Raw genomic sequence first — 14320 nt, forward strand, 5'->3', positions numbered from 1 at the left:
GCTCCTTAGCAGTCCTTAACAAGCAGTCAGCAGGCCGGGAGGCCCTCGTCAGCAGGCCCAGCCTAGCAGGCCAAGAGGCCCTCGTTAGCAAGCCCTCCACCACGATCCTTTGCCCAGGGCCTCTCCCCTTACCTGCTGCTGTCTCCAGGCATTGAGGCATCTGAGAGCAAAGACGCTAGAGTTCAGGGACGGAGGGTGGTAGCTGCAGGGGAAGGACAAACCAGGGCAAAGCTGGCTGCACCCTGATTGGCCGTATTCCAACTTGGACAGCTGGACACGTCCCACCCCCTAGGCTGTTTCATAAATATGGATAAGGATATCACTCTCATTACTCTCCAGTTATAGATGTAGAAAAATAAAATGCAATCTAGCCTTTTAAGCTTGCCTGGGTTTGCATTGCCCTAATTGCTTGAAATGATTTATGTTTCAAGTTTTCCTTACCCAACTGTCAATTATCCAGAAGCAATCAGTAACTTACTGTCTGAAAATTCTTTAATGTATCGTTACACATTCTGAATACTTCTCTTGAACATTCCATTAGACTGCACAATTAATTGCATCTAAATGGAGGGTTTACTTAACATTTCAAAATTTGTCATCACATATTCTCCCAACTATTAAAATAACTGATAACTACCAACTAATGCTGTCTATAGGTACAATGGCAGGCACATTGTCATCACTATGTTATGCATGTATTATGCTGAGACTTAACTCAAAAATTATTCTGTTACATTTGAATGTAACACATACATTTGAATTCCTGTATGTGTTTGGCATTCTGTCAATAGAGGGGTGGGGAGGAAGAATGAAACTACTTGGTTCTGGTTGTTTCTAACCCTTTAATCTTGAAATCTAACCTTTAAGGTCATATACGGTCTAAGATCAGCATATCAAGGGGACCACCTATCAGAGGGCACTGCATTCATCAAAATCACAAGATGTCATAGTCCCATTGTATACGGCACTGGTCAGACCACACTTGGAGTACTGTGTGCAGTTCTGGAGGCCTCACTTCAAGAAGGACGTAGATAACATTGAAAGGGTACAGAGGAGAGTGACGAGGATGATCTGGGGCCAAGGGACCAAGCCCTATGAAGATAGGTTGAGGGACTTGGGAATGTTCAGCCTGGAGAAAAGGAGGTTGAGAGGGGACATGATAGCCCTCTTTAAGTATTTGAAAGGTTGTCCCTTGGAGGAGGGCAGGATGCTGTTTCTGTTGGCTGCAGAGGAGAGGACACGCAGTAATGGGTTTAAACTTCAAGTACAACGATATAGGCTAGATATAAGGGAAAAAAATTTCACAGTCAGAGTAGTTCAGCAGTGGAATAGGCTGCCTAAGGAGGTGGTGAGCTCCCCCTTACTGGCAGTCTTCAAGCAAAGGTTGGATACACACTTTTCTTGGATGCTTTAGGATGCTTAGGGCTAATCCTGTGTTGAGCAGGGGGTTGGACTAGATGGCCTTCCAACTCTATGATTCTATGATTCAGAGTCTGCAAACTGTTTGGTAATCCCTGTCCCTTAAGAAGTCCAACTAACCTTAACCAGGGCCAGGGCTATTTTGGCCCTGGTCCCTGCCTGGTGGAATGAGCCCTCAAAGAATATCAGGGCCCTAACAGAACTGCCACAGTTCCTCAAGGCTTGCAAGATGGAGCTCTTCCGCCAGGCTTATGATTGAAGCCTTTGTGTACAAATGAGCACAGCAACATAAAGGGCCTCCCCGGATGCAATCAGCTCCCATCATCCAACCCCAAAAGAAGAATACCAATTGTCTGACTATTTTCAACTGTTTTAATGATTTTAAATTGTATTGCATTGTTTTGTATTTATACAATGTGAGCCACCCCAAGATGGCAGGCCCGATAGGGGTAGTCTATAAAGGTGACAAATAATAATACAGAATTGTCTGGCACTAGTGGAGTCAAGGCAATCTACAATTTGATGACATCAAGACATAAAGTACTTGTAATAAAAGAGCAGACAACTAGAGAGGGATCCTATCTTTGACTGCATTTTTCTTGCATTATACTGCTCTGTTTTCAAACACACCTTTGAATTGCCCAGGGGTACGCTTTCAAATCCCATTCCCAGGACAGATAGTCATGTCAGGCAAACAAATCACCAGTTCTCTTGTGGTACATGGTCTAGAATTTGCAAAGGATTTTTTTTTAAATACTACTCTTCACTTTCAGTATTCATTGTGTTGCCCTTGACTTTTTTCATCTGAAAGTAGAAAAGCTAATATAGGCATCCCAAGAAGCATCTTGATGCTTGATGATGGAAACCCTAAGAAAATGTTGCCCTGTCTGGTACAAAAATGGTCCTCTTAATTTCATTCATCCTTTTTATCAAAAATAGTCATGTTGGCTTAAGGTCACCATCTTTCTTATAGCACTAAGCATATTAGTATTTTACTCCCCAAAAGTAACAAAAGCACAAAGTGCTGGATTTATTTAACTGGCAGGATATCAATGCAGCAAACAGTATCAGCCACCAAATCTAGGTCTCACGTATAACTCAAATCACAGTGAACAAAATGCTTGTGCAGTAGATTGGCAAAAGTTCATTATTATTTATTCATCTTGCCCAGGAACACAAAAATAATGAAATTTCATTGAGAAGAATGCATGTCAGGATTGCTATACATCATAAAGACACATCCCGCTAACTTCGCTGTGGATATTTGTCTCTGTAATTATATGTCTGCTTCTGCAATACTTTGGTATGTGAAGGACATGCCCAAGTTCATGACATAAATCACCTGCACAAAAGAAAAGACTTTATCTTTCATTCATTTTGTACAACAGTTCTAAAAAACCAAGCAGGCATGTAGTTTTTACTAGTCATTTTGATCCAGCCAGAAATGTCACTTCAAGCTTCCTTAGATGTTGTCTTGTGAGATTCGTTATATATCTAGCAAAGTGTGCATGCCTGTAGTAGACGTGGTCAAAATTCTCCAAAGAACCATATATCAAAATCTTGATAAGGACTGAGAGAGCCAAAAGGCACAAATACAGTATTATGAGGGTTCAAAGGCCCATAGCTCATCTGACAGTGGCATCAGAGTAGCATCTGTGCCTGTCACCAGTTCTCAAAAATGTTCTTCCTGAAACCAAGACATTTCATCATCAGTGCCATTATCCAAACCCCAGATGCGTCTGTCTTAGAACAGAATACTAAATTTACAGAACACTAATATTAACTGTAAACGGTAATGACTGGGGAAGGCACTGGCAAACCACCCCGTATTGAGTCTGCCATGAAAACGCTAGAGGGCATCACCCCAAGGATCAGACATGACTTGGTGCTTGCACAGGGGATACCTTGACCTTGACCTTGAATATTAACAGTAAAAGCTGAAGACTTGCAAAAGCTGCAGCACTGTTTATTAATAGCTACTTATTAATAACATGCACTATTATCACACCAAAACAGAACTATCAGATTCCTTAATACACTACCCCAGGTATGTACTGCTATTACTATGGGGGAAAATCCCAGGAAGGTAAGATCTCTTAGTAATCTCCCTCATGCTCCCAGGCTACAGGCCAGCATTGGAAACACCAGTGACCCTGAAAATGAATTCCAAAATCATGTGCCACTGCAGCATCTGTCTGCACCTGACAGATATTCCCAGCCAGCCCACAGTTCCTCCAAAAGGATAAATCATTAACATCTAGCCAGACAAGAGCATCCACCCTAATCTGACCCATGGCCCTAATTCTGGGATGGACCCTCCTAACTCTTCTGGTAGCATCTACTAAAAAGGTCACTCACGATCTCATAAAGTCAGTTCCAAATTCTTGGCAGCAACAAAGACACCAGCTGTTCATGGAGGAGGTGTGGCCACAATATTATTATGACTCCTTAATGGCTGCTTTAAATGGGGCGACTCAATTAAACCTCATGCTTTCCTTGCCCCTGGGTGAAAGACAGGAGAGGCAAACCAATCCCTGGCATTAATTCTATGGTGATATGGTCCCTCAGGTATGCAGGTCCCAGACCACGTAAGGCCTTAAAGGTTAAAATCAGCACCGTAAACCTGATCTGGAGTTCAATTGATAACCAGTGCAGCTGCTGGAGAACAGGTTATATGTGGTCTCTCTATGGGGTTCTTATGAAGATCTGGGCAACTGTGTTCTATACCAGCTGCAGATTCTGGGTCAGGGATAAGGGAAGGCCTGCATATACGAGCTATGGTAACCTAGCCTGGAGGTGACCATCACATGGATCACTGTGGCTAGGTATTCTGGGGCCAGATAGGGCACTAATAGCTTTGCCTGACATAGGTGGAAAATTGCCTGGCATGCTACTCTAGTGACCTGCAGGCCCATATATAAGGAGGCATCAAAGATCACTCCAAATTCCTGATGGTGTGTGCCACCTGAGGCTGAACCACATCAAGAGTAGGGAGATGCATTTCCTTGTCTGGATCCTTTCCTCCCCGGCCACAGGACCATATTCAGGCTGCTATGCTTCAGTTAGCTCTAGTGGAGCCATTCCAACATGGCTCCCACTCGGCCAACAAACTTGGAGGAGTGTTTGGCTAGTTGCTCATTAGCAGATAGAGCTGGGTAACATATGCATATTGATGGGAACAATTAGGAGAACACATGTTGTATTGTGAGTGTAAATGTGTATATGTAGCTAGCTACCATTTTCTGGACATATTTTACAAATGAGATTATTTTCAAACAGCCAGGTTTTGGGATATCCATCACAATGACTATTTACACTTTTACTTTCCTGTTTCTGAAGGCAGATTCAACTCATGGTAAAGTCCTCAGATTCAAACTGAGTTTCAATAATTGCCTGTCTTCCCAAAAAAACCACATACTTAATATTTCTGTGCAGAATGAATGGATAGGTTTTTTAAAAGGGTTTTAGAAAAATTTCCCTTAACCTTTGGATAACATTTGGTAAATTGGCTGGAAATCAGGAATACATTCAACAAGGCAGCGTTGTTAGGAAGACTATCAGCAATGCAAATGCACAAGTAGGAAGCCACCTCTGGAGACTAAATCCGAAACCATAGCTTAACAATTCAGCAGAGCAATCATATCTAAGGGAAATAGTGGAGCAAGGAATCATGGGAATTTTAAAAAATTCCCCCAGTAAAGCAATTGTGTAAGTTTCTGGAATAAAACTAGAAATGTTTCTTCCTGCTTACCTATTTCTGAACCTCAGCAGGCCTGTGATGCAGTGAAATTTCTCCATAGTAACCCGTGCAGAGTCAGGTGAGCAGGAAGCTCCACATCTAACCCCAAGTGGTATACTTCAGGAAGGGGTCTTTTTGCTATCCCTCTCATGCATAATGATGAATTTGTAGAGATGACTATGGCTGAAGTGGAGGCACCTAAAGGCTCACATATTCCTTGAGTTAAAGGATACTGTGAAATAGTTGTAGTTCTGCTGCCTTCACTGAATCAAAAAGTGCTTAGAAGAGCATGATTCAATAGGACTGTGGTACTTAAGAAAAGCCCATATGAAAGGAACCCAAGACAACAACAAGAGACCAAAGAACTTCCTTTTCTTGTTTCTTTCCCAATAGCTAATTGAAAAAATATTTCATGAGAGTAACTGGCAGGGGGGAAGCTGGGTCAACAACAAACCATCACAAAGAAGAAAAACTAGAACCTAAACCTGTCACACTACAGACATTTCTGCTAACCCAGTGATTTTGTAGTGCTTGGTCAGGACCCAAAAGTGGGTTGTAATTTCTCAGAGCTGATCACAAGGGAGGAAGAAGGAGAAGGAATGGGGTGAGTTGGAGAGGAGGCTCTGGAATGCTCAGTGGCAAATCTGCATTTGTATAATCTATAAATTGGCCATAAAACACAACTTATTCATGGTAATTAAACATTACATTTATACTTCTTCATTGTTAGTTAATGCAAGATTCCTGAATCTTATGTTCAAGAAAAACAAAGCATGGAGTTATTTTGCAGGTAAATACAGAAAAATACAGTACATTTATAACTTGGACCTGCCTCAAAATGTTTGAGGACCAATACTCCAGCCACATACCAGTTCACACAGGAAAAAAAAAACATGTCTTATGAAGCATCTGGAATCCTCCATTGATTATAGTGTCAAGAAATGTAACATATTTATTAGAAAGGAATTACTGGTTCCAATCCCAAATGCACTCACTTTTGAATAAAATATATAGAGATACTATAAGGTTGGATTGGACCAGTGGTCCATCTAGCCCAGCATACTGTTTTAAACAGTGGCCATTCAGTTACCATGGATGACCAAATAAACATGGTAGAGAATCCAAGGCCCCTCCTTGATGCTGCCTCCTAGCATTGATATACAGAGGTTTACTTAGTGATGGGACTCAAATAGAATTCTACAGTTAAGAATGACTATTGAGGATGGAGTAAGAACAGTGGAGAGTTAAAGCAGAGTGAGAAGATCAAGGAGGATCCTGAATTAGTAAAGTGAGATGAATAGCCCTTTCCTGAGGGAAATAACTCCTAGTAAAGGCGAGTGATCACTGTTAATTGCTTGAAAAGGAAAATTGGAACTTTGTGTGAAAGTTCTTACCTTTACAACCCTACATATTTTTAAGACAAAAAGTTTGTGCTTGTTTATTGAAGTAGTGATTGCCAAGACACCTCTAAGATAAAGTCACCTCATTCCTGTTGCCTGTTCACTTTTTCAGCCCTAATTCCTTCATGACCATTCCCACCAAAAAAGGATAAAGGAAAGCAGGGAATCATTATATCCTTCTACTGACTTCTTCCAGTTCTGCAATATTCTTGTATAGATATGACAATCAGATCTATGCACACAGTTTAATCATGGAAACGCTTTTACAGAAGTAAACGCCACTAAATAGGCCTGAATAAAAATCTAAGTATATATCAAAGCACTTCCTAGTGTAGAATTGGAAAGCCTAACCACATTGAAATTCATTGGTTGCTCACTTATCCCATTTTTAGAGAGCTTCCTGTGGCTCTTCACAATCTGCCTTGGTTTTTACCATCTGGAATAATTTGTTATCATCTGCAAACCTGACTACACTGTTCATCCCACTTCCAAATCCCTATGCAAATTCTGGAGGGTGAATAGCTCATCGGAATCCATCAAAATATGCATAGGGCTGGTCTGAAAAATTCCATAAAGATGGCAGAACAGCATTCATTTTGTAATGCATGAAGAAGTTACCAGACCTTGAAAATAGCTTTTACATTGTAAATTATAATGTAGCTTATTGAACTCAAAAGAAAATACATCAAATGTGATATTTGTGAACCTGACATTTTGAAGTAATGGCTACTGATACGGGCATAATTGGGCCTGAATAGTTCATTCCACGAAGCTGATTCTGATATGGCAAACATCTCACCTTGTTTTCCTCCACCCCTTCCAAGGATCGTTCTGCACAAGTAAGATAGAGGCTGTTAGCTCCTTCCATGTAATTCTGAAGAAGGCATGCAAACAAGCACCTCTCCTCACCTTCATTATGTAAATAAGCCCCACAAATCTTTGAGAAATGAGGTATTAGTATCAATCAGACATGAAATGTTTGCTGCTGTAGAGGAAGAGGAAATTGCCTGCAGACTATCTAGGAAAGCCTGCAGGCAATTTCCCTGTGTAAGGATTTGAAATAAGGGCAGCCTTGGTGATAAAAAGCTGTGAGGTGATGTCTGAGTATTAAAGGCCCATGAATGCCGTGAATCTCATCCAATCTCACACTTGATGGCTTTCTCCAGTTCTTGGCTTTAAGGGAGTCTCAGACCACATAGGTTGAGGAAATGATCCTTCCCAGCTGTCTTTCAAAATGTATCACTTTTGAAAGCCAGATGCCACTGAAGCTTGTATTCCCTAGGCTCAAAACTCAAAGCTAAGCAGCTCTTAGTGGCTGATGCTCACTTTTAATATGAAAGTACACATGGTAAGTTTTAAGTTCTCCTCCATTTTGGCTCCCAGGCCCAGGCATTCTGACAAGAACCCCTGAGACTTTCCATTCGCACAGCATCTTGTTTAAAGACAAAACATTGTCTTGTCATTTTGTCATTTTATGGTTTTAGGGGACGGGTTTATGTAAGCCGCCTCGAGCCTTCGGGGGGAGGCGGGGTATAAATATAAATATAATAATAATAATAATAATAATAATAATAATAATAATAATAAAGTGGATTGCTACGGGTGCAAAGCTGCAGCATGTGTTTTAATGATCCACCCAGAGATCTGTTGCCCACGTGGGACATTCCAGTGTGAGTTTGAAGGCTCACAAGTGAGTTGATTTGCCTCGCCAATACCCTCTTTGAAACAGGCTGCATCAGAGCCTGAGGGCAATACCTCCTTTTTCATTCCAAACTGTTCTGCATTCTTATATACCAAAAATAAAGTTTGTGTCTCTTTCACTTTTTGTCCCTTCCCCTTCCAACAGCTGTGATTATAGCTACAGCCATACTAAGGAAGGAGGGAAGGAAGCCTTGATGTATTTCTGCTCCTTCCTTTGATCCTGTAGATCGTTCTCCATGCCTGTGACTGATGTAAAGGCAGTAGAGATTGCATGTCCAAGTTTGCCCAGTACCTTGAAAGCTGCAATTGCAAGATTTAAGTTATCTGGAGCAGAGTCTGCACTTACTTTGTTTATTCCATTGCCAATCCTGTTGAATTCAAATTGATTTGAACTCGAGTCTTCCTCTTCCCCCCCTTCCCCACTGAAACAGGCACGTGGTTAGGGTAGTTCAGAAGGGGGGGAGCCAAACCTCTTTCTTTCTTTTCTTGAAGGGGGGGTAAGAGGAGACAAGCAGGGAGCCTCTTTCTTTTCTTGGAGGGGAGGGGAGAGAGGATTGAAGAAGGCAGAGGAGGGAGAAAAAAATCAAAGACCAACAGAACTTGAGAGAAATTAAAGGTTTATCCTTTAAGGCAAACCTGTCACATGAACATCTTTGGCCAATCAGGGAATCTCTACCATCTCTACCAATCAGGGAATCTCTAGCAAAGTCCAGGTTCAAAACAGCCTGCTTTCTCAATTCGATTCCAAAAATATTGAGCATTAAAAGCACTCTAAAACAGTGGTCCACAACCTTTTTAAGGCTGCGGACCAGCGGTGGCGGGGAGGGCGATTGCCCAGCTGCGCATGGTGTGCATGTGTGGCTGTGTATGTGCAATGTGCATGCGTGGCCGCAAACGCACATGCGCGGCCCTGCTTCCCTCTCCCCCCTCCCACAGAAAGAAGCTTGCCAGGCCGCAAGCTAATGGGCCGCTTTTGCTTGCAGCCTGGGAAGTTTCTTACTGCAGGGAGGCAGGGAGAGGGAGCCGCAGGCTGGTGCCAGGGCCTTCACAGCCCGGCACCGGGCTGCGGCCCGGTGGTTGGGGACCACCGCTCTAAAATATCGCACAATAAAGGTAGGGTTACTCCGGATCAATCCTTCTTGTTGCAGAAGGAAAATTTAAATTGCCCGAAATCAAAATGGAAATTGCATTCTGTGTAGATGGCAGGGACTGAATCAACCTGGGATTGGAATAAAAGCTCCATGCAGTTTACACCTGGGAGGAGAGAAATAAAATAGAACAAAGAGAAAAGGAAGCAGAGAGACAGATTTCCCTCTAAAATCCCTGCTGAGTTATAGTTAGACCCTGGTATCACCTAGTTGTCGATAGGAAGCTCCAAGGACACGTGCATAGTTTCTCCAGCAAAAGCTGGTTTTGCTAAATGTGATAGGAGAAGGTCTTCTTGCAACGATGGTAATAACACTGAAAACTTTGATAGGGCTTTAGGGAGCAGAGTCATACGTTTTTAAACCATTGTTTCATTTCACAGAAGAAGAAAGTCTATTTGGACCTGGTTTTATTCAGGAGCCATTTGATGTCACTTACTCATTGTCTTCTGAAGTGCTACTGAACTGTACAGCAAGAGGACACCCAATGCCACAGTACAGGTCAGTCTACTTTTTGCAATTGGCATGCAATTTTCCATGGTGTTCAGAGGAGGCGAACAGAATGTTGAGCAAAATTGCAAGTCTCCCCCCCCCCCACCCCATGAAGACTCAGGAAACAAAATTTCTAGAAAGGAATGTTTATGCTGCTGAAGCTATTATTAAGCTGAGCTTTTAAAGAGGGCTGAACCAGAGGTGCCAGTATCCTCTTGGCTGCCACAAGGATGGCAGCACCAGGGACCACCTGGAATTATAGCTCATCTTCGGACTAAAGAGATGTTCCCCTGGGGAAAATATCTGCTTTGGAGGATGGACTCCGTAGCATTGTATGCCATTGAGGTCCCCCCCTTCAGCAACTTACTACCTGCCTCCTTCTCCTTCCCTGGCCTTGCTGCCTCTATTAGAAGATAACACGGTTAAACCAACATTAGTGCTTTTCATTCTGTGCCAACAAGTGTACTCTTTTTTTCTCTTAATTCCCCTTTGTTTCCTACATACACATTTCCTTTGTTTTCTTTAGTCGCTTAGGCAACCTTTCCCAAGCCATCATCTCTATATTTTTCTATAATGTAGTACTGCACAGTAAATAAAATGCACAAAGAGTGTCATGATATAGATGGTAAACTTTGGCAGAAGACTTATACTAGAGTGAAAAAAATTATGACAAAGGTAGTTAAAATGATTTGAAGTGTGACACATTTTATGGTCAGTTCCAGATACGGTTCTTATCCACACATAATATATTGGCCTATCCGTGCAGACATGCAAATGACCATCTGAACCATTTGGGCCATCAATCAGTCACATATCACAAAATACCTGATCAGCACAATTCAGTATTTCCTCCATAAACTGGAATATCACATTGATTCAGGAATCTACTAAAATAACAGAGCCATATGGCGCTTCTATGAATCCAGGGGCAAATTTCAATTGGAGATGGAAAGCTTGGAGCTTCTCAGTAAAGATCAGTCAGATGCTGACTTATATGCAGTTCCCCACTTCCTGTATGGGTGCAGAAATCAATTATTATTTCAGTGTTGCCTCTTCCACCAAGGTTTGGATCTTCATTGTAATTCTGTATATGGCTAATGCCAGAATGAATTAACTGGTTTGTGAAGAGTGGTACCAATGTGGAACTGACCCTATATCAAGTTGTAGGGGTGGGATCATGCTGACATATAGCTTTGCATGACCAGTGGAGGCACTGCGTACACACAGCACACAATATTCAAGACAAAAGAACATTCCCTGTTTATGCAGAATCACTGAGTTCCCAAGAGCTCGTGAAAGCGACTGAATTGGCATGTATATGCACACTATACCTTTTTATAGAAAAAAAAGTGTTTCTATAAGGATATGATACATTTAAGAAAACACTGTTGACTGCAGTAATATCTTTTTTTGCAACTTCATTTCAAAAACTCATAATGTTTAACAGCCTTACCACAAAATGATGGCATTGAAGTGAGCAGGTTTTTTTTTTTTAAGGAGACATTAAATTCTGCATTGTGAAGCAAACTCTAGAATAAAGGGCTAAATAGGGGGGGGGGGAACCCACAGAATTGAAGGCAAAATATGAGCATCAAGTGCTATATGTGTTATTCTTAGAACATGGGAATTCAGCAAATAGCGCTCCTTGTCTGAGTTTCATCCTAATGTAACTTTAATGGATAGAAATCGCATCCAATTGAAGTTGATAGTAACAGTGTACAAGTATCAGTAGTACAGTGTTACAAGCGGTCTTCATTGGTTTGCTCTTTAGCTGTCGTGCAAGTTAGGGTTTAAGCACAGAGTGATTGTTTTGCTAAGGTCAGCATCCATGCAGTGGACATGGCTGTGTTGTGGCTTTAAGGAAATACTTTTTAAAATTTAATTCCTTTCATCTAAATGGCACAAGGCATAATGAGTCCACTTCACACAAAGAGGGAACATATTAGAAGACTAGCAGAAGAGTCTGTTGTATGAATAATACAACAGGCACTAGCCTGTCTCCCCTGACCAGGGCAGGCCCTCTGAGGCCTGGTGGGGGCTGGCTGCCTTCCCAGCCCACAGTCCCAGGCCCTCCCTCTCTGTTCCTGTGGGCTGGCACTTCTTCCACGTGGAAGAAGTTGTTTGGGGATGCAGCCAGGGGTGAGACAGCCTACGTGATTGGGAAAGGAGTGTTTTCAGTAAATCATTGGGTGCCATCCTCTTAAAAGGAACAGGAAGCTGTGCCAGTCTTCTTAAAGCATCAGTTCCTTATTTGTTCCAGCACCAGCTGATCCCCCAAGACAAGGTCAAGAAGATTACAGCTAGAGTAAACAAGGAATTGTTGCTTTAAGAAGATAGGTTGGAGAGGAGCATTCCCTTGGCTTCTTCATTCTGTCGGTGAATGTGGGTTCAGTTGCAAAGTACTGGCCTCTGTCAAAATCTCTCCTGTCTGGATTAATGTCTTAAATACTAGTGGGGAAGAACCTGCTCTAGAAATGCATGAATGTTAATTTTTTTAAAGATTTATTTGCAATTGACAGTAGTTTTGGTTCCCTACTCTTTGCTATTGATTTTGGATATTCCATTTTATCTCTCTATGGATGGTATATGGCTTTTAAAAACAATAGCATTTCTAGGTGTGATATATATCTATGCATATTTTATGACTAGTGTTGATTTACTGATGCATAAATAATGTTGCAAAATACATACATTTTAAAGAAAAATGTAGGGCAAGGAATTAGAAGACAGTGCAATAAAAAGGAGTCATGGACAAGATTTCCTTAAGAGATAAACAAAAGCAAAATGTGAATTTTCAGGTAATAAGAGCAGGACTGAAATCTTGCCTGTTTCCCTGTTCAGAAATAGAAAAAAGCCTGATCTAGATGATCAATAACATGTTCCTTTGTGTATGAACTGAACTTCTATTTTAATGTATCCTACCACTCAGTTAGTGTTTGGATTCTTCCTCTATCCTAAACAACTTGTTCTGATGGAGCTGCCAAAGGTTGGTGGAAGTGCACTAAGGCTGGAGGAAGCCTTCAGACTTTGAGCAAATTGGTGGAATACAGGCCATTTAACCTTCATGGCTAGTAGACATTAATGGACTTAACCTACAAAAACTCCTATTAAACATAGACTCACAGGTATCTAGGGAGGGGCTGTGATTCACAGAACAACTATTGGCTATGTGGACAACCCAAAATTCAGTCTCTGGCATCTCCAGTTAACTGGATAGAGTGAAATAGGATGTGAAAGATCTTTGCCTAAGACCCTGGAGAGTTGCTGCCTGTCTAGACAATATTGACCTTGATAGACCAAGGGCCTGATTCAGTATAACCCTACTTCATGTGTTCATATTTTATGACAGTAAATCCTCTGAGTTAATTATTATATGGTCTAGAGAATTATTTAATTTTATTTCTTCTGAATATACTAACATCTTAGGTACCCTTATGGTCTAGTTAAAGCATGTGAAAAAACAAAGATTCACCTTTTCCACTCCATGTCAAAGTTTATACACTTTTCATCATAGTACGCCTAACTTACCTTTTAATAATCTGAAAAGCCCGGAGTTCATTTTTTTTTCAGAGGGAAGGTGCTTCAAGACTCATCATTAGCGTGTCCATTTCTGCATGTCTCCCAGCTCTAGAACATCATTGTTGAGATTGAGCAAGCAGAAATGTGCATTGTGAAACTTGACCATAAATCTATGCAACTATGCAAGGGAATTGTGGTAGTGGATAATAGGAATGTATACTACCATCAAAATTGAATGCAGAATTCCAGAGAAAAGCTAGAAGAGATAAGAATGCCTTCTTAAATGAACAGTGCAAACCAATAGAAGAAAACAATAGAATGGGGAGGACCAGAGATCTTTTCAAGAAAATTGGAGATATGAAGAGAACGTTTCATGCAAAGTTGGGTATGATAAGGGACCAAAATGGTAGGGACCTCACAGAAGCAGAAGAGATTTTTAAAAGGTGGCAAAATTATACAGAAGAACTATACAAGAGCAAGCTTAACATCCCTGATAATCACAATGGGGTAGTTACTGACTTGGAGCCAGACATCCTGGAATGTGAAGTCAAATGGGCCTTAGGAAGTCTGAGCAACAATAAAGCTAGTGGTGGTGACAGCATTCCAGTTGAACTATACAAAATCTTAAAAGATGATGCGGTACAAGTGCTACACTCAATATGCCAGCAAATTTGGAAAACTCAACAATGGCCACAGGATTGGAAAAGGTCAGTTTACATTCCAATCCCAAAGAAGGGCAATGCCAAAGAATGTTCAAACTACCGCACCATTGCACTAATTTCCCATGCTAGCGAAGTTATGCTCAAAATCCTACAACCAATATGTGGACCGAGAACTTCCAGAAGTACAGGCAGGATTTCGAAGAGGCAGAGGAACTTGAGATCAAATTGCCAACATACGCTGGA

At 41.4% G+C, this 14320-nt stretch overlaps 1 protein-coding gene across 1 annotated transcript in view; it reads left to right on the forward strand.

The window, feature by feature from the left end:
• The window catches only part of CNTN6 (contactin 6), a 254480-nt gene that overhangs the window by 74961 nt on the left and 165199 nt on the right, over nucleotides 1–14320 (forward strand). The window contains 1 exon segment of the mRNA XM_077325221.1: nucleotides 9788–9905. Coding sequence (XP_077181336.1) covers nucleotides 9788–9905 — 118 coding nt within the window.

Source organism: Paroedura picta, chromosome 3 (genome assembly GCF_049243985.1).
Source record: "Paroedura picta isolate Pp20150507F chromosome 3, Ppicta_v3.0, whole genome shotgun sequence".
Classification (NCBI taxonomy): domain Eukaryota; kingdom Metazoa; phylum Chordata; class Lepidosauria; order Squamata; family Gekkonidae; genus Paroedura; species Paroedura picta.